Source organism: Macaca thibetana, chromosome 9 (genome assembly GCF_024542745.1).
Source record: "Macaca thibetana thibetana isolate TM-01 chromosome 9, ASM2454274v1, whole genome shotgun sequence".
In the NCBI taxonomy this organism is placed as follows: Eukaryota; Metazoa; Chordata; class Mammalia; order Primates; family Cercopithecidae; genus Macaca; species Macaca thibetana.
In genome coordinates, this window is record NC_065586.1 from 120053248 (window position 1) to 120076247 (window position 23000).

Consider the following 23000-nt stretch of genomic DNA (forward strand, 5'->3'; position numbering starts at 1 on the left):
GAGGCCAGGGAAGACAGAACGCTGGGGAGAAGAGGAGAAGGCAGAGGCAGGCAACCATGAAAAAGGATAGGAGCCCTGGTGTGTTTGCAGACAGGCCTCTGATCCTGCTTCCAGGAACTCCTCATCACTATCACGGCCACTTCCAAGGCCTCCCTGGGAACAGTGATGGCTCCTTCCGAGGCCCTCCTCAATCATCCACAGTCCTAGGAGGGGGCTTGAGGCCAAAGTACAGCTGGCTCAGGACAGGATTTTGTAAGGGTTCAGGAGAGAGGGTTGGGAAGGGGCAACTGTCCCAGGATGGAAGGACTAGGAGGGCAGAAAGGTGGGGAGGTGGCTGCGCCCCTATCACTTCCAGCGGAGCTGCTGAGCAGACCTCAGAGGCCGTGGGAAAAGCCCACAAACGGAGGGGCAGGTGGGTGCACCTCTGGGGGCCCGCCACATCCACTTCCCCGCAACTGGGCGCCTTCAGAACCACGCTCTTGATTGGCTGAGCTGCGACCCAGTTTTTCACCCTCCAACGCCCTCATCCTTGGAGTCGGGAGCTCCCCAGCCGGGTAAGAGGTGAGCCACGAAGCCTGGGGAGTGTCCAGCAGACAGCCTCTCTCCGGAAAGCCGGGAGGGAAAGGCTTCCTGGCTGCAGTGTCCACATTGGCCACCAGGGAGCAACGCAGGACTGCCTTTTGGCGCCTCCTGGTCTCCAGCGAGCAGGTCTGCAGAACCCCAGGGGCGTGGGGACCCGGCTGCCACTGCCGGCCCCCGCCCCCTTCCACACCCTTGGCACAGCTCCTCTGCAAAACGCCTTAGGAATTCATGCAGCTTGGGGAAAGTGGCGAGTTTTCAAAAGGCAATAAAGGGACAGGCAGATCTGAAAGGGCTCCTTGAAATCCTCCGTATTCCCACCCCGTTCAGAGACTGGGGAAACTGAGGCTCAGAGAGGTTAAATCGCTTGCCTAAGATCGTCCAACTCTTTCTCTGGCCCCCCCCCCCCCCCCCCAGTTCGGTTCTCTCTCCGGACATCCACTACCTCAGCCTCAGGAACATCGCTACACTGCAGGATATCTGGGGATGGGGATGGAGGAATCCAGGCAGCCATCATGGAGGAAGCAGCAGCGCTTGAACTTGGCCTTGGGGTGGGGTAAGAGGCGGACTCGCTTGAACAGTGTGAGGGTGGGCACTCCTGGCGGAGTCACCGCGTGGGCAAAGGCAGGAGGCAGAGGGCTGGGGCCCCGGGAGGCAAGTGCTTTCTTAGGGGAAGTAGGAAGATAGCGGGGATAGGAGGTGTGCCCATATCCCGAGGTCCTTGCAGGCTGCCCGGGTCTCTGCCTTTAGAATTGCGGGGTGGCTCGGCCCAGGAATTTTCCTGAATTCCATTATGCTGAAAGCGCAGAGTATGGCAGGAGACCTCCTGATTATCTCATGTGGAAGTGGGAGTAAGCAAATGGTCTGCCCCGCCACTGGGGCACCGGCCAGTTGCCCCTCCGCGGCCGGGAGCCCAGCCCTGGCGAAGAGAGCGGCCACGCCCCATTCCTCCACCGTGACTCGAACCTTCAGCTGCTGGAGCTCTTGGCTACCGGGGCCCCGTATTGACCTCAGAACTGGCCGTGTCTGGGTCAGCCCGAGGTTCCTGGGCTCTGAGCAAGCGTCAGCCTGTGAGGTGGAAGGGCCCAGGGCACAACCGGTTCCATCTGCTCAACTGTGCCTGCAAAGCCATGGGGCTCCTCCCAGGGCCAGCAGCGCACTCAGCTCGGCTCTGGCCTGCAGGGAGATGTGGGACAGGGAGGAGATGCAGTGAGGGCAGCGGTGGAGCCCAGGACGGAGTTTCTGTCCCCTGGGAGTCTGCGCACACAGTGGGGCGCAGGGGAGGAGGAGGCCCTGCTGTCCTGGCATTGCTGTTGCTTCCACAACCTGAATATGGCACCCAACCCTGACCTCAGCCCTCCCTACTTGCAGCGACTCAGCCTGGTCTCCCAGCCCCAGACCGTGTCCGAAGTCATTGAGTCTACACGGTTCCACCACCTCCTTGGAAACCCTTTTCAGAGACTCAGAGTTGAGAAGCTGAGGCTGAGATTCGAGCTCTGGGGACCAGCAGACCTGAGACCAAGGACCACCTCTTCTCTTTACTAGCTGAGGGGCCTGAGCCCGTCTGAGCCTCAATTCTCCCACCTTTATAATGACGAAACCAGAATAAAGATAAAACCTCCTCCCGGGGTTGCAGTGAGGATCTGAGACACGAGGGGACGCCCCAGCACAGGGCCTGGTGCTCACCTGTGTTCAATCATAGCTGGCCTGCAATGACCATTTTCATCCCCTTTACCATGGATGGCCTCTCATCTGGCCCTTGCGGGTGACAGCTGTGTCCATATCCCCTCGACATCCTGGGCATGCTGCTGAGCATGCCCTGGGCTTTTACGCTCCTGGCTTTCAGCCATTTGGCCAAACACCCTCCAGCTGATCTTGTAGTTACAAGTCAATTGTGTTTGCCCCAAGCCTTTTTCATGCCAGCTGTTCTTGATATTATGAATGCACAGGTTAATTAAATATCATATAAGCTAGCAAGTTTTCAAACTAGTTGGGTTTGTTTGTTTTCAGAGATGGGGTGTTGCTCTGTCCCCCAGGCTGGAGTGCAGTGGCGTGATCACAGCTCACTGCTGCTTCAAATTTGGGGGCTTAAGCAATCCTCCCACCTCAGCCTTCCAAGTAGCCGGGACCACAGGTGTGTGCCACCACATTCTGCTAATATCTATTTATTTATTTGTTTACTTTGTAGAGACAGGGTCTCACCGTCTTGCCCAGGTTGGTCTCAAACTCCTGGGGTCAAGGGATCCTTCTGCCTGAGCCTCCCAAAATGCTGAGATTAAAGGTGTGAGCCACCGTACCCAACCTCAAACCGTTTAAAGATTCCTTTATACTCTTAAAAATCACTGAAGATCCCAAATAGCTTTTGTTTATGCGGCTTGCATTGATTGATATTTACCATATTCGAAGTTAAAGACGAGAGACTTTCAAAGCACAGGAATACACAAGCACGCACTCCATCGGCTGTCAGAGGGCAGGGCTGGGGCCTCTGGAAATCTTTATTTGCACCTTCTGGAGAAAATGAGAGCATCAAGGGCACACAACATCTTAGTCTGACCAAGAAAAGAGTTTGGACTCTGGATTCCCTGAAAGGGTCGCAAGTGGTCCCTGGGCCACTCTCGGAGAGCCACTGATGGAAGCTGATGAAATATGAATGCAGAAAGGGAGCTGCTCCCTGAACGCCAGGCTGGAAGCTTTGGAAAGTCCCAGCACAGATGAAGGTAATGATTTGGGGAAAATAGTCACACGAATAATGAAGGACTCCGCCTCGAGACTGCCTTGTAAGTGCCTTCCAGTTCTCACGTCCCTTTAGAAACACTGAAACCAGAAATCAGTGCTGATTCACTGCACTGTGGTTTCTGCCACAGAGATGACCCAGAGCTCCAGTCAGTGGGCTTATGCTCAGAGAAAAGGTTTTGGCCCCATACCAAAAGGCAGACAAATAGATGTGCTGTACTTTACGTATTTTAAGTAAAAATAAAATGTTTAAGAAATGTCTATGTGGTTATGTAGGACTTCCCCACCCATCTAACTTGCCCAGCTAACGCTGCAATTACAGATGTTGCAAGAACGTTGACCCAACCCAGCCTTCCCCTACTATGGTAAATGCCCCCCAGCCCTCCACCCTCAGGCTGGACACCAGCTCCAAGTCTAATCCTTGCCTTTGACCATTTGGGGCTTGACTTTGCCTTTGACCTTGCCTCCATTGCCTGCCACATCCTTCAGTTAGTCACAAGCACGAGATGGGTCAGATTTGGTGGGTTCCTATACTGGGTCCAGTACTAACTGTGTGACCTTACTGCAGTCACCTAACCTCCCTGAGCCCCAGCTTCCTTTTCTGTAAAATGGGGAGTTACACATAAGCATGCATATACCCGAGCTCTGTGGGTGCCGTCAGTAGTGATGTCACCATCCCACTGGAACAGTGCCTTTGAAATGGCCCTTCAGCCATGCTTCCTACTCCTAGCCCCTGTGATCACTCACTTGGACCATAAAAGCCTCAGCCTTGGCCTTTCCATTTCCAGGCACTTCTACCTGCTCCAAATTAATGATCTAAATCCCTGCTCTAACCAAGTAATTCCTCGGCTCAGAAAATGTCAGTGTGGGAAGCTCAATACACCACTCGTTCAACCAAAGGCATTTACCCTGAGACCCAAACCCTCTTTGACCTGGTGCCCACTTACCTGGGTGGCTTCACCCCCTACTGCTACAACGGTGCCTGAGGACCAGTGCCGAGGTGACCTGCCCCAACCTCCAGGGGCCAGATGCCATGTGGAGGGCATTACATGCGTGAACCCTGAATATCGCCATAAGGGCCTGAGTCTGAGTGCATCCCCATTCTGCAGATAAGAAAACAGAGGCTCAATAGCATCAAGTCCTCTGCCTAAGGTCACACAGAGGACAGTGGCAGAGCCAGGATTGTAGCCCAAGTCTCCCTGACTCCAAAGCCCAGAATGTTCGTATGCTCCTTTCTGGAGGCACTGAGACCTTCCCTGCTCTTGTGCCTTCCCTGTTCCCTGCCCCTGCTCACCCCAGCCCCTCCTCTCGGCATGCCTGCCCACCTTTCTAGATCCTGCCAGTCTTCGGGGCTCAACACCACCTCTTTCCGGATGCCATCTGGGTCACAGCCCCCATGCACCCTGCAGACCTCTCCTCTGCCGGAGGTTCTGACATTTGCACAGGGCCTGCATTCTCCTAGGCTCTCCCTGTTCCTTCCTTAGGAAAGTGAGTCTGGCCCCTACAGTGAGGTCCTCTTTCCCTGCTTCACACTCTAGAGCAGTGGGCCCCAACCTTTCTGGCACCAGGGACCAGTTTCATGAAAGACAGTTGTTCCACAGTTGGGCAGGGGGGTGGTTTGGGATGATTCAAGCTCATTACATGTATTGTGTACTTCATTTCTATTATTACTATGCTGAAATATATAACGAAATAATTCTACAACTCACCATCATGTAGAATCAGTGGGAGCCCTGAACTTGTTCTCCTGCAACTAGATGGTCCCATCTGGGGGTGACGGGAGGTAGCAACAGATCTTCTGTTGTTAGATTCTCATAAGGAACGTGCCACCTAGATCCCTGACATGAACAGTTCACAATAGGGTTGGAGCTCCTATGAGAATCCAATGTTACCACTAGGAGGTGGACCTCAGGCGGTAATGCAAGCGATGGGGAGCGGCTGTAATAGAGATGAAGCTTTGCTTCTCACCTCCTGCTGTGTAGCCCAGCTCCTAACAGGCCACAGACTGCTACTGGCCCATGCCTGAGGGGTGGGGGGTTGCTTACTCTACAGCATCATCACACATGTCTTTGCTCCATCTAAGTTTGTTGAGTATTATGTGCAGCCACTGATCCAGGCTCTGAGACTGCAGCCATGAACAGCATTCCCACCTCAAGGAGCAGAGGTCCCTGATGGGTAGAGGGCTGCTGAAGCAGCAGCAGACACACAGATGGTCCGGTCTCAGGTGACAGCTATGAGGCAAGTGCTCTCAGCAAATCAAGCAGGGAGCCTGGCTTGGCAGGAGAGGTATTATTTTGTGTAAGTGGCCAGGGAAGGGACCATACTAAGTCAAAGGCACCGGCCTGGCCAGAGCCAGGGAAGGGACCGTAGTGAGGCAAAGGTGCCGGCCTGGCCAGGGTCAGGGAAGGGTATGCCAGGCAGGGTACCCCAGGGGCACAGGCCAGTACAGGGAAGGGCTTGGTGCACTGAGCATGGTGGTGAGGTCAGCATGGCCAGAGCTGAGGTGAGTGCGGGCAGCTGAGGTCTCAGAGGTCAGCAGGGCAGGGTCAGGGAGGGCCTCAAGGGCCATGAGCAGGTCTTGGCCTCTTATCCTAGGTGTGTTGGGGGGTTGGGGAGGGTGTCAAGGAAGAGAGTGACATGGTTTGAAGGACAGTAGGGAAAAGTGACAGTGGAAGTGCCAGGCTCTCACCACCATGCCAGAGTGGTGTGGGGGTGGGGGGTGTTGAAGTATAGGTTTCACTGTTATTCGGGTAAAGTGAGACCAACAGCTCAGAAGATTGTCTTTGGCTGGGCTCAGTGGCTCATGCCTGTAATCCCAGCACTTTGAGGAGCTGAGGTGGGCAGATTGCTTGAGCCCAGGAGTTCAAGACCATCCTGGGCAACACAGCGAAACCCTATCACTACAAAAAAATACACAAAGTTAGCTGGGCATGATAGCAGGTGCCTGTAGTCCCAGCTACTCAGGAGGCTGAGGTGGGAGGATCACCTAAGCCCTGGAGGTTGAGGCTGCAGTGAGCCGAGATGGCACCACTGCACTCTAGCCTGGGCATCGGAGTGAGACCCTGTCTCAAAAAAAAAAAAAGATCGCCTTTGACACAATGGTTTGTTACTCACAGTTCCCAAGAGGAAGAGACACACCGGGCTATGTGGGGCCACTGGGAAGCACCGGGGTGAGGAGGCAGAGAGAGCACTGGGGAAATGGTGAGCCAGAGCCTTTGCTGTGGTTTTCATAGCAAGAAATGGACAAACAGCAACTGGGTTATGCAGGGCTAGAGCTGAGTTTGAATAATTTTATAGGGCTCAGGGTGTCTGGGCTTCCAAGTTGTCTGGGCTCTGGCCCCTGGATGATTGGGGATTGCCCACTGTAAAAGCTCAGGAAGGGAGATGGTCGGGGTGGGCTGGGATTGATTGTTTTGCATACAAAAGGTGTGCTCCAAGTGCTGCTATATCTAGGGGTTAGCTAGTCCCGAGGGGGCAGTCCTTCCCGGGTCAGCAACATGTCAAAGGATCATAAAATACAGAAAATAATCAACATAACGAATACAAGCGTGGTTAAGATGAGGGGGCAGAGCCAGGAGAATGGCGGATCCTCTGAGGCAGGGGGAAGACCAGATGGTGAGAGAGTGGCTTGGGAAGGGGCGGGGTGGCTGTTTGGTCAAGGTGGTCAGGTTGATTGGGAGGTTGCTGTCAGCCTGAAGGAGGAAGCCGAGGCAGAGCCTTCCCGCAGAAGAGACTGCAGGAGCAGGACAGTCGGCGAGATGGGTTCCAGGGTGGGTGTGGGCGAGCAGTGCCTGGCGGAGCTCAGCGATGTGGCCTGCATGGGCTGGTCACTGCGACTGAAGATGGAACCGTGCTGGGGAGGCGGCTTAGGTGCGGGGACAGACCCAAGAGCTCCGAGTCATTAATGCTGGGGGCGCCACCTGTCACACAGTGGGTGCACCAGCCTGTGCTCAGGGCTGAGGTCTGGGGGTCATCGGCATAGAGATGGCGTCTGAGGCCATGGACTGGATAAGACCAGTTATGGGAGAGGGCTGAGGACTGAGCCGCTGGGCACCCTGACATTCATGGCCAGAAAGAAGAGCAGGTGCAGCCATGGAGGCACGATGGGGACCAGCGAGGAGTCCATTGTCCTGGAGACCAAGTGAAAGTTTCAGGAGGAGCTGCCAACAAAGTCAACAGGGCCAGAAGATTGGATTAGGGTTGGTGTCTCCAGACGAGCATCTGCGGAGGGTCTGACAGGGTGCACTCAACTTGACCCTCAATGAAGCAGAATATTACCCACTCCCAAAAGAACCCCTTGCTTCTCATAAGCAGAGCTGTATTACCAAAAAATTGTACTCAACGATTGTATTTTGAATTCTATCTCTAAATATTTGTGGAACCTCTTTTCTCTCTGTTACATTAGTACCTAATATCTTCTATTTTTCCTCTTGGGTCCACAAAGTGTAATATATTTACCATCTGGCCCTTTATGGAAACACTTCAGTCATCTTGAGCCAGAGCAAGAAAGTGGAGGAGGCATTTTGAGAATGGATGAGGGGCCACGGGACACATAGGACCCAATGCAAGGTACAGTGGCTTCCTGAGGATCAGGGCATGGCAGCCTTGGGGTGATCTGGTAGGTAGAGACTCTGGTAGGCCTGAAACATTCTGGGAGTGGTCTTCGTGGGGCCTGGGGAAAGCTGGGCGGCCAGTTCCAGCCCAGCCTCCTCCTGAGGCTTGGTCTCTGAGACAGATGGGGAAGTCAGAGAGAGTGGAGTAGCTGGGGAGGGGTGAGGGTGTCTCACCAGAAATATGTCACTGTCCCCAGTATCGCCCCTCATGGCTGTTGCAGTTCTGAAATGCTTTAGGCAATGCTGTGATCAATGTCTTGTCTGTTTCTGATCAATATCTGTCTGCTGCACTGCAAGCAGGCAGGGACCAGCTCTGCTCTCCCAGGTGCCTCTAATACCAAGGACATGGCTGGTGCTCCCTCAGTATTTGTTGGAAGAACCAGTGAAGGAATCAATGAATGAGCAAATGAACTATGCCCCACCCTCACCACAGTGCCCAGCCCAATGACTCGTGCATAGTAGATGTTCAGAAAATATTTGCTGAGAAAATTAAATTTTGGCTTTTTTATGCTTTCTAGCTCAGGTGTGTTTGTTTGGTGCCTTTGATGCCCTGGGCAGGGCTGAGCCCTGGGGTGGAGCAATCTACTTCTGATGTGACTCAGGGGTCACAGGATTCCTCTCCGTAGCTAGCCCATCACAGCCAGCCCCTGAAGTCTGCTTTCAGGGAGGCTCAGACAACTCACGCCAGCCAGCCCAGGGCATGGGGAATATCCATGCCAGCAAGTTTCGGCTGAGAGAGCCTTTTGGCAGAAGAAGTCATGTTTATTTCCCTTGTTTCCCCCTAGAAATCCCAGTCATCACCTAGACCCTTGATGAGTTAAGTTGCACAAACCCCTGGCCCAGGTGACCTCAGAAACCACTGGCCTTCCCTGAGGGAACTTGAAAGGGGGGCATTTGAAATGGAGGGGAAGGAGAACTGACCCTCGAAATGCAGACAGGCTGCTGAGGATGGGAGCCTGGGGCTGGTGCTAAGGGTGTACAATGCAGCACTATTGTTAAAAGCACTGACTCAGAATGTCTGAGCTGCCATTCTGCTCTTTCTGGGGATCTGAGCTGTGTGACCTCAGGCAGGCGTGCAGCCTCTCTGATCCTCAGTCCATATTTGTTAACTCTGAGACCCACTCATGAGCAAGACAGACCTGTGGGTGCAGAAAGGGCCTGTGGTGTACCCAAGGTTATGAGATGGCTGTCCCAGGCCCTCTGCTGCGGAATTGGGCTTTGAATCCAGCTCATCTGGCTCCAAACTCAGGGCTTACCCTCTTCCCACACTGTCCCTGTCAGGGGCAGAGTTTGGTGGATGCAAATCACAGTCCCTTATGGTGGAAAAACAGTCGAAAGGGGATGGCTCATGACCTGGGGGAGATGGGCCAGGGTGCAAGGAGAGGCAGCTGGGATTTCCCCACCCCGATTCCCTGGTCCCCGCCTTTCTCTGCCCTGCCAGGAAGAATATTCCTCAGGGAGCGTTGGGCCTCCGACCCTGGGCAAGTCACAAGGCTCAGGGAAGCCGAGGTTTCAGCCTCAGCTGAGACTTGCCCACTTCTAGATCTGACCAGGACCTGACTTTGAAGGGGCCTTTCAAAACATGCAGAGCTGACGGTACACCCCAAAAAGCCCTCAGGATCCCCATTGGCCCTCAGTGCTGCCAAGGACCCTGCAGGAACCCGGCCCCCTCATGCTGCTGGCGGCTCTCCACCATGGGAGAGGAGGCCTTTCACAGTCTCTGTGCCCCAGACACGGTGCCCAGCACCTATAGGGCAGTCAGCAGAGGCTGCCCAGCAGGGAGGAGACCAAGTCTCCTCCTTGCTTTGCCACAGGTTCAACAATGAAGAACCCAGGTGCAAGCCTGGGCTGGGTCCTGGGTGCCCCATGGCAGGAGGACGCAGCCACTTGCAGGTGGCAATTGAGAGAGCCCTGGTGCTCTTCCCCAGCCTCTCTCACGGGCCTGCTGCATTGCCTGAGAATCCCCACCTTCTGCCTTCATACCCAGCCTTACAATCCAAGGTTAGCAACCTGTGCAGCCTCAGGCTCCCAGGACGGCCCACAGTGCTCAGCCTGCTGCCCCGGACCTGAGTAGGAGCAGGTTTGCAGAGGATACTGGGGATGAGCCACGGGGCTGGGGACAGGGTTGGTGAGGACAGAGATGGTGGGGGTGAGTCCAGTCTGTAGCCATCAGTGAGACTGGACACCAGCCTTCCCAAGCCCAAAGCCATGAGGCTGGGGGCCACGGAGGTCAACAACCCCTGAACAGGGACCGGAAAATGTTCTAACTATTTCTGCAACTTTCATCAGCTGCTGCCTTTGAAGTCAACAACAGCTGAACTTCAGCAACTCAAAACTACCCAGGTGGCTGATGTGTGTAGTTTACACACATCCTGGAAAACTCACAAAGTAACTTCACAAAAATTTTTTAAAAAGCAAAAAGGTAAATAACTAGTAAGCACTCAAAAATTACTTCTACCAAGAGCTGGAGAAATTGTCCTGTCTCCGTTGTGGGGGACAAGGCTGACTCTTGGAAACCAGGTGACCTTCCGTGGGAAAAACACTGTGATGTGAATTCGGGAGGAGGTGGGTCTGCGGCCTGACCCCTCACATCGCCCTGTCCACCTACTCCACTACCCCAGTCATAGGGCCTTGCCTGGACAGGAAGATGCACTGTCCCGGAATGATGCATCCAGAAGCTCGGCCTTCTGCTGAGGGCAGCCCCCTCCCCACTCAGACCTGCTTGGGCTGTACAATAGAGCACGGGGAAGCGGCCGGGGGTACCCCCTCCATCCCATGCTTGCCCAACTGGCCAGCTCTCCACACCACCCTCCTGTGGTTGGCTGAATAACGGCCTTTGAAGATGTCCACGTCATAATCCCTAGAGACTACAAATATGCTCCCTTCTATGGCAAAAGAGGCTTTGCAGATGTGATCTGGAGATGGGGAGATAATCTCGGATGATCTGGTGGGCCCAGTGTCATCACGAGGGTCCTTACGACACCGGGAACATGAGGGTCAGAGAAGGCCATGTGATCTCGGAAGCAGAGGGAGAGAGTTAGACTTGAAGATGCTATGCTTTTGACAATGGAGGAAAGAACCAGGAGCCATGAGTGCAGGCGGCCTCTCGAAGCTGGAAAAGGTAGGAAAACAGACTCCCTTTGAGCCCCTGGAGAGAACCAGTCCTGTTCATCTCTTCACTTTAGCCCAGTGAGACCGACTTCAGACTGCCGGCCTCCAGCACTGTGAGATCATAAACTTCTGTTGCTTTGAGCCACTAAGTTTGGGGTGATTTATAGTAGCTGCTGCAGTTTGGATGTGTGTACCCCAAACCTCATGTTGAAATCTGATCCTCATTGTTTGGGTCATGGGGGCAGAGCTCTCAGGAATAGCTTGGTGCTGTTCTGGGGGTAGTGAGTTCTTGCTCTATTTGTTCCCACAAAAGCAGGTTGTTAAAAAGAGCCTGGCAACTCCCTCCCCCGGCCCTGCCCTCCCCTCTGTGACCTCTGTGCAGCCAGCCCTCCTCACCTTCCGCCGGGAGTGAAGCAGCCTGAGGCTTTCACCTGATGCTTAATCCTTAGCCAGCAGAATTGTGAGCCAAACAAGCCTTTTTTCCTTTATAAATTTCCAGCCTCAGGTACTCCTTTATAGCAACACAAACTCACGAAGCTCCCAGGCTGCTCCAGCTAATGCAGCGTCTGCCCCACGGGACCTGCTCTGTCTCTGATGCTCCGCAGAGAACCCTGCCCGGTGAAGTGCTGGGAAAACCCAATTTATCAGTGATGTTTTCCGATCAGTCCCCCTGGGATCCACCGCACCATAGGCAGCACAGTTGTCTGGAGGGTGAGATTTCTGGAGTAACAGGAAAATAGCCACCCACACAATCCCTGTCTCCACACTCAGGGATCCTTGGAGTTCCTCCACCTGGAGCACAGCCTTTGCTTCAGTTCCCAAATAGGGTCACTGTGGGGAAGAGGCGTGCTCATCAGGATCCTTCCCAAGGGCTGGTTTCTCGGTGGGGAGTGGGTGGCCTCACGGGAGAGGCTTTCAGAGGAAATCTGAAAGGGAGGGAAGTCGTGCCCTCAGCCCTCAAAGATGCACCCCAGCTGTTCTGCTCCTGACTCCCACCTGTCCTCCATTCCCTGCTGGGTAAAGCCATTCCTGACGCTGGCAGGAAAAGATGGGGTATTTCCAGCCTGGACACACCAGCCCCCAACCTCAACACACCACCGTGGGAGGCGGTGCTGGGGAGAAAGGGAACCCCAGGAAGGTCTGCCCAGAACTGGGGGACCCACCAGGGTCCACGCTGTGCTCAGGATGGCCCAGCTTCCAGAGCCCTAAGCCTGAGATGTCCCCTCTGTATGGGCTGAAAAGTGTGCCCCAAATTCATATGTTGAAGTCCCAGTCTCGAGTACCTCAGAAGGTGACTGCATTTGCAGACAAAGTTTTTTAAAGAGGTGATGAGGTTAAGATGAGGCTGTCAGAGCGCGCCTTCATCCCCTCCGACTGGTGTCCTTACAAGGAGAGGAAGAGGCAGCAGGGCCGTGTGTGTGTGGCCACACGAACACACAGAGAGCATCAGCCATCAGCAAGCCAAGGAGAAAGACCCCCAGAGAAACGAGCCCTGCAGCACCTTGATCTCAGGCCTTTGGTCTCCGGACTGAGAAAAACAGTTTCTGTTGTTTGTGATCTTTTTTTCCTGGCTGCCCCAGCTGAGTGCACACCACCTCCTCCTGCGGGCTTGCCCTCAGCGATAAGGACACGTGCCACAGACACCAGGGGTCTCAAACTCACAGCTGCCGGGGACCAGGCAGGCCACCGGAATGAGGCCTGTGGTCACCTAACCTTCAAATTGGAAGGTCTGAAGACAATGCTAGGCCTGACTGTGGGCTGGGCCGGACCTCCCACCCTGACTCACACCCCAACAGGACTCGCACGGGGAGTCCCTGCTAACATCTGAATCCTTCTCTCTCTGGTCTTGAGTTTTCTTCTGCCTGTTGCTAGCACGATCACACCTCATCTCTCAGCAGCCAGCACAGCTGTAACTCCCCTTTACACAGAGCCTGCACAAGTCGGGCAGGTCCGACACTAAACCACTGTGATTCATTCACGCCCCAGGAAGAGCCTGGCTGCAGAGGAAGAGCACCCGCTCCACAGGCGTCACTCACATGGGTCCATCTTTAATTATGTTAAATATTAATAAAAGTACAGTGTAACTGCGATTTATTGAACATACTTTACAGGACTAAGGGAGTACAATTTAACACAGTCTGGTACACAGCTTTTGAGAACAAAAAGGAACTTCAATACCATGTTATGAGAAATGCTCTAATTCACTTTGGTTTTGAATGGCAGGCTCGAGAACCACCGCCCAGAACGGAACCTATCCTGTCAGCAAGAGCCGGGCCTCGAATGAGAGGAAGCAGAGGCAGCAGAAGTGGCCTCTGGAGAAAGGCCCCTGGAGGGAAAAACCATGTCTGGATGGCATTGATTGGCACAGAAGGGATGGGACTGCATATATAAAAAAGATCCGCATAATAAACCAAATAATATTGGAAATAATACCTTCAGTAATACTTCTGTAAGAAGCAGAATTACACCACATGTTATTCACATGCATAGGAGTGCATAAGAAAAATCCCTTGTCATAATTATGGTTGGTGTGGAATAGTAAAATATGTACTGAAAATGACAAGTTAATTGGCAGAGAAATTAATCTATAAAAGGGTTGTGTCCAGAGCGGAGGAGCCTCATTAGCAACTGGAACTGAACAGAACTCACTCAGAAGACGCACTCACCCACACGTGCGAGTACACACACACACACACACACACACACTGTACAGCAAATAAATACACACACACACTGAAGGGATCTCTCCCTAAAGCATCCTTGTGCTCAGACCAGATTTCCCTGCTGGCGGCTGCTCCCAGTGCCGGCTATAGAGAAGGTGGGGACTGTCCCTGCAAGTGGGAGTTCGGGACACACAGCTCCTTCAGTAGCAGGAACAGCTCCCGGCCATCCTGGTGCTCAGAGCCCTCTGCACACCTTCAAATGGGCTGTGTGTCCCTTCCCTGATGACAGAAAGACAACAGCACCAGGGGATGGCTGAGCGATTGCAGATCCTCCTACCCCTAAAGCCCGGTCTGTCTCACACATGCAAGTTAGAGCTGGGTAGACGGGTGCTTGCACTTTCTGGCTTTGGTGGACGAGACCTTGGCCTGAGAACTTTGGTTCACAGGAAGCTTCCCTTGACAACACTTGAGTGCAAAGCTTCATCCAGGTCCCACCTGGGCTGTTGCCAAGGATGCTCAAGTCTTCTCTTCAATCTTGCCCGTGACTGCCAAGAAATGACAAGATCTCTTGCCCATCCATCGGTAAACCAAGCTGCCAAGTAGCCTGGAAAATTCCATGAAGAACACGACTCTTAGAAACCTCATCCCAAATCTCAACACGCCACGTTCAGCCCAAGTTCAGCTTATGCATTGTGATTCGGAATTGGGACATGGGTATCTATAGTCCCTTGCTGGGCGAGGAACTTTGACCACACGTAGTGGAGAATGTGGAAATAAACATTTTCCAATGGGAAGGCGGAGAAATGGAGCCTGTAGCCGGCCAGAACTAAAAATTAAAATCCTCTGTTTCTCTGATGATCTTGTAAACCTGATGAGGGCTTGAATTACCTACATTTTCCATGAAGTGTTCAATTCCTTCAGGTTGCTCATTCTGGCATTAATAGCAAAATTTTCCCTTCCAATTATAAACTGAATTTCTTGACATATAAAGAGGCAGCAGAGAGAGCGAGCCAGGACTGGTTAAATGCAGAAAGTGGTTTTGTTTTCAATGTATTCATTTTCTAGGTTAAACATAAGTAAAGTCCACAAGGACAGAATAGGAGGAGGTCAGAGAGATGAAGGTGCTGCCAAAAACTGACTGATTTTTTTCCTTTTGGAAACAGTGACGTTAACAGGGTTTACATCTGAAGAAACTAGAGGGCTGACTTTGGAGTAAAGGAGAAAAAAAAATGAAGAGCCTCCATTCTCGAAAGACTGCGGTTCTCTGTCCCAGTGAGCTTAGCGATCCCAACAAGCGTTTCAGAAGTGAATGTGATATGATCACACCTGTGAAGATAGCCATTGAATATAGACAGTCTGCGCAACACAGCGAGACCCCATCTCTAGAGGGAAAAAAGGGAACGTGAAGTGTAAGTTCCAGCCAGCCCTGTGGCATGACCTCTGGCGTGCTGACTCAGAACCCAGACTGAGGCTCGCCAGAAGGCGGAGGCGGGCAGCGCTGGGCTGCCTTCCCTAGGTGTTCTCTCCACACCCAGTGCAGGGTCAGCTGGCTGCATCCCCAAGCTCCACGACGCTCGGAGCAGAGCTGAATTCTTGAGAAATGGGGTCTCCACTGGCCTCAGACAGGAGCTCTGTGAGGGGTCCATTGCTGAGCTCTTGAACATCACAAAAGAAATTCCAAAATGGTTATAATTCATGTGTGCCTAGAGAGGCGGAGTCCTGGGGTTTTCCATACCATGAGTGAAACAGTTCCCTGCAAAGAGATTTGTAAAATCCTGGTGATGACGGCATTGGCGGGCCCAGCACGTGCAGCAACAGTTCAGCTCTCACGTTGTCTTCCACGCAAACGCCTCATCAGCGAGGACCTGCGCTAGCCTAGCGTTGAAAGGCCTGTAGAAATCCCGCAGAATCTTCTGTGTGATGGGCCACATGGGCCCCAGGTTCCGGTCCTCGGGACGCCGTGCATTGGAGGCGGGGCTCTTGGTCATCAAAGCCTCCTGCTTCTCACTTAAGGGCCCTAGAATGAAAGAAGAGGAGTCCCGTAAGGCAGGAGGCATGGCAGGAAGTAAAAAGGACTTTGCAAAAATCCCAGCTATGCTTCGTATTCAGGCAGGATTTTCCTTTAAGAAGAATGTATTTGGGGATTAAAATTATTTGGCTGGATCCATTTTGGAAGCACTGAGGAAAGTGGAAATACCATTAGGAAATTGCAAAGACACTCTGTGGCGGGTGCAGGATGCCCACCCACGGGGGAGCCCAGCTGGCATTTAATGATGATACAGCGTCTGAGGCTGACCTCAAGGATTCCCTTCCAATTGCCCTTGGTGGGCTGCTCTCCATGGGTGTCAACCCATCCTTGGAGGAACGTGCGGCCTGCCGGGCACAGCCCATGGGCTTCAGTTTTCCGGCTCAGCAGCCCTCTGGAATTCCGCCATCATCGTTTCTATTTCAGGCTGCTCATGCCAAGGGCCCTGGGCCTGCAGTTTCACCCTGTGCGTCTTGCTGTGAAGTGGCCATAGGTTGGAGGGTGGGGAGGCCACCTGTGCCCAGAGCCCCCACGGGCTGAACCTCCATCTGCAGCAAGGAGATCAGTGAGGAGAGGCCTGCCGGCAGGGGCTGTCAGTCACCCCCACGCCCCGCCCTCTGGAGTGAGGAGAGGCACTAAATCAGGCCGGCAGAGGTTGTCAGTCACCCCCACGCCCCGCCCTCTGGAGTGAGGAGAGGCCCTGGAACAGGCCGGCAGGGGCTGTCAGTCACCTCCACGCCCCGCCCTCTGGAGTGAGGCGAGGCCCTGGAACAGGCCGGCAGGGGCTGTCAGTCACCTCCACGCCCCGCCCTCTGGAGTGAGGCGAGGCCCTGGAACAGGCTGGCAGGTGCTGTCAGTCACCCCCGCGCCCCGCCCTCTGGAGTGAGGAGAGGCCCTGAAACAGGTCGGCAGAGGTTGTCAGTCACCCTCACGCCCAGCCCTCTGCGCTACAGCTTCTTAGTGTAACCCATCACTGCTCAAGCCTCTTTACCCAAGGCTCTTGGGATCTGGCCAAAGTCCTTAGCCCATATACAGAAAAAGCATGTCCCAGCATCCTAGGGCCATATGAGATACAGAATTGGCCTTACTATCCATCTTGGGGACACAAGACAAGCTCATTAATGGGACAGAGTCAACATGTGGTCAAATCAAAGAAAGATGAGTCTAAGCCTTGGAAGGGAAAGAACTCATCAAACTCGATCACATTACCGTTCTCCAAAAAAAGGAGAAACAAAATCAAATGATCAAAGAGGCCCAAGTCCCAGTGGCAGGCAGATATATTTCCAGAAACACTCAATTAACCAAGTTCCCGGGCAAGACCATCAGTCAGGGCTGCAGGGGGTGTTCTGGGAAGGAGGGCGGCTTGTTCTGAGCCTGTTCAGCCTTTCAAGCCATCCCTGGGTGCCCCGTCCACATGGGCAGCCCTCACTCCGCCAGCACATGCCTCTGCCAGCCATCACCACAGTCAGCAGTGTGGCCTGTCACCACAAAGTGACTCTCAGGCCCATGGGGGCGCTGGTATCCACAAGCTGAGGGCAGGTGGTCATGACCCAGGGGCCCAGCACCCATGACCAGCAGCCAAAACTCAGCCACACGGCTGTGACTCCAGGAATTTCCCAGAATACCCGAGATGATGCAATGATCTGTCTGTTCCCTCCTCCAAGCCCCATGTCCTCTGCTCCAGCTCCCCGGTGACATCCTGTTGGTCATACAAAGCTCAGCTCTCAGGCCCTTTCCTTCCACGAAGCCTTCCTCATCCCTGCAGTAGCTGGGATCCCAAACCATCAGCACGTACCTTACATGACAGTGCTGACCTTCCCCATGACACCCTACCTGTCATTCAGTTAGGTGAGCTATGACCTCTTCCTCTGCCTTCACTAGACCATAAGTTCCCAGAAGGGAAACTATCTCCTCCTCTCCAGAGAATCCCTCACCATACTGTGCACAATGACCTTTGTACAGCTAGTGCTCAATAAATGGTACTTAACAGGCCTCCTGGAGGGCATCCCCAGGTCTCCCAGCTCAGCCCATTCCTACCCAGCTGACCAGGTCTGCATTTGCCCCAGAGGACTCCCAGAACAGGTCCACAGAGCTCATGCTTTGCCCCGTCAGTCTAAGCACGACACTCATACCTAGGTTCAGAAACTGGAAGACCTTGTGCATGGTGTACTTGACGTTGGATGCATGATCTTCCAGGCGAAGAATGAGAAACTGTTGCTTGTCAAAAACACTGAGCCAGTCCAGAAGGTACACAGCATAGAGCCCGACCTGGAGCCTCACCTAGGACCACAGAAGAAGGGCATTATTTCAGGAGCGGTTGCCCCAACACCATAGGGCACTTTTCCAAAAGTGGTATGGCATTTCACTAGGATACCACAAAAGAGTTACCCTAGCAAAGTTACTTTCAGAAGCTGGATTTTAACACAAGGTGTTCTTCTTCTTTACAGGGGGTTTTGTGCTACATGTGCAAAGAATTCCTATATTAGGGGTTGCATTTAATCCTCACAACACCCTGTGGGTAGCCCCATGCCTCCATTTCACAGGTAAGGACTGAAGTGCAGGGAAGACGTCAAGGTTGTGGCCACCAATGGTGCGCATGTTCTTTGCACAATATCCTGGCTATTTCTCTGTTCCCAGTGTGACCTCTATGCCCAGCACACAATGGGCTGTGAAAAATCAACCACAGACACCCCAAAGACAACCTAGATGAGTGAAGAGCCAAATGCCTGATGCCAGAGGAACATCCTTGACTGTGAGGGTGTGTGTAAATCAGCATCTAATCAGCAATGAACCAAGTCCACAGGAGGATGTTTCTATTTAAGTCCTTTCTACTTTCTAGTACCCATTTCCTGGGTTTTCACCCTTCTGTTCCTTCTCTCAAGCCTTACTGCAAGCTGTGTGGTAAAGATTTCACTCTATTCTAAGAGAACTCTGGCCTTTCCCTCAGCTCCTGGGGGGTGATCTCTAGGCCCCTGGACATCCTACCAGACAGAAGTGTCCTGGTTGGCCTGGGGGTTTTGGTCATAGGCAGGCTAACACTGTGCTATATGATGGGGCCTTGGGCCACATGGTATCAGTCCTGACTCTAATAGGACTGGAGACTAAAGGTCAGCCACAGGAGCTGCATGTGATGGAGCCCCAGTAAAAGGCCTGGCCCCCAAGGCTTGGCCTGGCAATACTCCCCAAGGATTGTCATATACCACGGCCAGTGGCACTAACACCGTCCATGACTCCACAGGAAAGAAGGACCCAGAGCTCCACATGTGGGCCCCTCCCGGACTCTGCCCCCTGCACTTCCTCTCCCTTGGCTGATTTTAATCTTCATCCTTTCCCTGTAATAAATCATAATCAAGAGCGTAATAGCCTCTAGTGTGTTCTGAGAATCCTTCTGGAAAATTACAGAACCTGAAGGTGGGTTGGGGAATATCTCTCCTGAACTTGCAACTGGTGTCAGAAGTGACAGCAGTCTTGGGAACAGTTTCCTCTAACTCCACAGTTCACCCTAAACTCTTAGCAAAGCTTCCAGGAAAAACAAAAACAAAACAAAACAAAACAAAAACAAAAAAACCAGCCTCTGCCTCTTTCGCTGAGGCCCCCTTCTCCAGGACTTCTCCCCTTGCCCCTTCTCCAAGTGCCCAGGGACCCTGCTCTGCCTATCTGTGTCTGCACAGAACTTCTCATCTCCCATCTCTCCCCAGTTCACACCACTCCCTTTGTTTGTGCCCCATCTACACCTGCCTGAAGCTGATACAGCCTCCTGGCTGGTCCTCCTTCCCCTGGTCTCTGCACTTCCATCTGCACCCTGCCACCAGCATGGGTTTTCCAAAGCAGTGAGCTAGCCACAGCCAGCCCTGCTTAAAGCTTCCATGGCTTTCTATGTATAGAAAGTTCTGGGCCTGGCTTAAACTTCCAGCTCATCCTCTCATATATGCAGCACTTCCCGGCTCCCCAGGCTCCTCTCTGGAGTTCCCATTTTTTAGGCAGACACTCTCATGTCACATTTCCTTTCCTGCCCAACTTGACCTGGACCTTGACCTTGAGGGCAGGGACTGTGGCTTCTCCACCATCCCATCCTTGCGAAGCCTGCACTCTGGCCCTCAACATGGTTCTCGGGTGCAAATGCTGAATACAGTGTTAACAACAAGACAATGAAAGATTGGGCAAAATATGTACAGATGCTAACTATTCTTTTCCCATTTCATTATTTTTCTAACCATGGAGGAGGATGGGGAGGAAGAAAAGCAATTACAGTGGATAAGTTGCCTTCAAAATTCATTAGCTGTTTCCAACCCACACTTTGTTGCTACCTCACATGCCAGCTCAGAAAAAAAAGACCTCAAGCTGGGCCGAAGCTAAAGAGAAAATGAGAACGTGCCAGTCTCGGAAATAAACATGCGTGTCGCCTCCAACGCAGACGAATCATGACGAGACCATCTTGCTGTTAAGTCACTGGCCTCCTGGGGCTTTTCAATTCTCTCCCTGGCAGGCTTGTAGGCCGTCCCTCGTAGGGGAGACCAGTCTGATGAGGTTTTTCTTTTCCAGAGAACGTGCCTTTCAAAAGGAGAACTTTCCAGAAGGAAAGCAGCCAGGTGTTTGTGGCAAGCTGGGGTGTTTCAGAGCAGCTGTGGCCTGCCGAGCACCTGGCTGGGCACCTGCACCTGACAGCTCTCTGAAACCTCGTTTGTGCCCATCCTCGTGAAAGCCCCCTGAGCGGTCTCAGGTGGACACAGGCCTGCACCGCAGCATGGTCCTCCTCAGCAGGCGGCGCTGAGCCAGGAAGGGGAGGAACAGAGGAAACCGCAGGGGCTGCGCGCAGGGAAGGCCTCCGGGCACTTGGCTGCTTCTCCGGGGGCTAGCTCCCCTCCCGCTTTGTGCCTTCCCTCTGATCCATCCACCCCAAAGTCCCCTCAATTCCCACCCCAACCCCCAGCCCCCGTGCCAGGGAGGGGGAGTGCGGTCACCTGAAGTGACAGTTTCTGGTGCAGGCAGCATCCCTACTGCAACCATATGCACCATGAAGACAGGACAAAGACAGCCCCCAGCAGACTGTTTTCCCTCATCTTTTCCCAGCATAGGACAGAGAATCAAAATAGAACAAAAATAAAAAGGGTATTTAGGGCAAGTGCCCAATGTGCTTAAAATTAGAAAACATCAGAGCTGCGAGAAGCCTCTGAAGTTAACTGCGCCATCGACAGAAACATGAAGGTGCAGGGTAGGGCAGGGGGCTACCCAGGGTCGGTGGCCAATACCCTTGAAGCCAGGACCCGAAGCCAGGTCACCTGTGCACATGGAGCTTGTCCCCCATGCAGGGCCCCAGGGAAGAGCAATCCCCACCGAGATCCGAGGCTGAGCTGAGCACAGTCCCAGTCCCCTCTTCTCCCCAGACAGGTACCTGGCCGAGCCTCTCCGTCCCCTGCTAGGGATTTCAGTTGGGAGTTCCCACTCAGCCTCCCCACTAGTCCCCATTCATTCATTTGGCAAATAAGCTGAGCTCGTGCCACCATGTGCCAGGCACCCTGCTAGGCAATGGTGATGTGCTGCTAACAGAAGTGGCCCTGCCCTCAGGGAGGCTGCAATCTCGTGGAGACAGAGCTCAACTGGTAAAGAAACAGACTTCAGCGATCACCTTGTGATGCACGCAGTGGAGAAAAGGAGTGGGTAGAAAGAGAAGACCGTCAGAGTAAAGCAAGCCCTGGAGTAAGTCTCCCCAACCCCAGAGGGCAAGAAGGAGAGAGTGGTGAAAAGAGCCCTGGTGGCTCTCCAACCGGAGCCCACAAACACCCACCTGGAGGGCCTGAGAAACAAGACCATACCCCTGTCCCCAGAGTTTCTGATTCAGGAGGTCTGGGGCTGGCAGAGCGTTTGCATTTCTGACAAGTTCCCAGGGGCTGTGGCTGCTGCTCATCCAGGCACCAGGCTTCTCGGGACCCTGCTCTGAGGCAGGTGCACTGGCCCCTCTGAGCATCCCCAGGGTAGGGTGTGCTGCAGAACAGTGGCGGGGGCTGGCCAGAGGCAGAGGGGTGTGTGCTGCCCCTGCGTCTGGGTGCCACAGGAAGGTGGTGAATGACTCCAGCAGGGTGTGCCAGGGCCTGGGGTGCCTCACAAAGCTGCCCTCCCAGGGCTGTGGCCGGGCTGGGATTTACAGCTGGAGGGAAACTGGCTTCTCCTCCCAGAAATGAAAATTCACCTCTATGAGGAGCGTTTCCGATTTCGTGGCTCTTTCTCTGATGTGTGAGCTCTCCAGGGACTGAAGAGAAGATTAAGGGACAATCTGTTACTGCCACATCCCTCCTGTCCACTGAGCCTGCCCCTGGGGATCTCCTTTGACCAGAGGCACCCGCTAAGCTACTGTCTTGTCATCCTCAGCAAAACACAAAATTGAACATAAAAGCCCAGGCCTCCTGCCAGCAAAACCCTTTGCTTTTAGGAGCCAGCTAGGGAAGGCAAAAACTCCCTGAGTGTCAAAGGCCAGCAGACCCAGGACTGAACCTCGAGCCTGCCTGATAACAGCTATTGGTGGAAGGATTCACCTCTGTGGGCCTCAGTGTTCCCATCTGTGAAGCAGGGATGGATTTCAGGGGATCTCTAATGAGACGACGCATTGAAAGGACTTGGGACAGGGGCTGGCAGTAAAGAATAAAGGTTAGATCCCTTTCGCCTCACACAGATGGAGTTTCAGAAACCTTTTATCAGAAAGATTCAAGCATACACAACACGGGGAGGATCACGATGGCGCCCACGAACTTATGGCTCAGGTTCAGCAGCGCTCTCAAGTTCAGTCGGAGTGTCGACCTGGAGCAGGAGGGCAGGGGCACACCCTCCCTTCTGTGTGGGAGAAAGTGTCCAAGTGCTTGGCCCCAGGGCACTGGATGGGGGTCAGCACGCTCTACGTGGTACAAAGTGCACGGTAGCATGCAGATTGCACATGCATATTAAATATTCGCTCTTCTGCAGCAAGAAACACTATTTAAAGCCATTAAAATAAACTGTGCCTCGGGTCAGGAGTTCCCCCTGCCCTGCCTCTCCTTGCCCATCAAAACCCAGCCCAGCTTAAGCCGCTTCCTCCTAGGAGTCCCCAGTGCAAAGCCCACACCTGCCCCACTTTTCCCAGTCCTTTTCAGGCAGTCTCCTGCAGAGAGAACTCAGTGGTCCCAGGGCCTGCAGCGGAGGGCTCTGGCCCCTTCTGCGACCACATTAGCTGGATATCTTGCCCCTCGCTCTCCTCATCTGCTGACAGTGACATTGACTGACTCCTGTCTTCCCACCCACCCATCG

General features: G+C 53.5%; 3 protein-coding genes across 9 annotated transcripts in view; 2 read left to right on the forward strand and 1 right to left on the reverse strand.

Moving 5' to 3' along the window:
- The window catches only part of ABRAXAS2 (abraxas 2, BRISC complex subunit), a 943775-nt gene that overhangs the window by 94842 nt on the left and 825933 nt on the right, over nucleotides 1-23000 (forward strand). The window lies entirely within an intron of this gene.
- Nucleotides 1-23000, forward strand: part of LHPP (phospholysine phosphohistidine inorganic pyrophosphate phosphatase) — a 661086-nt gene that overhangs the window by 31018 nt on the left and 607068 nt on the right. The window lies entirely within an intron of this gene.
- Nucleotides 13065-23000, reverse strand: part of CHST15 (carbohydrate sulfotransferase 15) — an 85878-nt gene continuing 75942 nt past the window's right edge. For all 7 annotated transcript variants that reach the window (XM_050803739.1, XM_050803743.1, XM_050803741.1 and 4 more), the window contains 2 exons: nucleotides 17858-18005; nucleotides 13065-15716 (listed from right to left, as the gene is read on the reverse strand). In XM_050803739.1, the coding sequence (XP_050659696.1) occupies nucleotides 15526-15716; nucleotides 17858-18005 (339 nt within the window). In that variant the 3' untranslated portion in view covers nucleotides 13065-15525. The remainder of the gene's footprint in view (nucleotides 15717-17857; nucleotides 18006-23000) is intronic.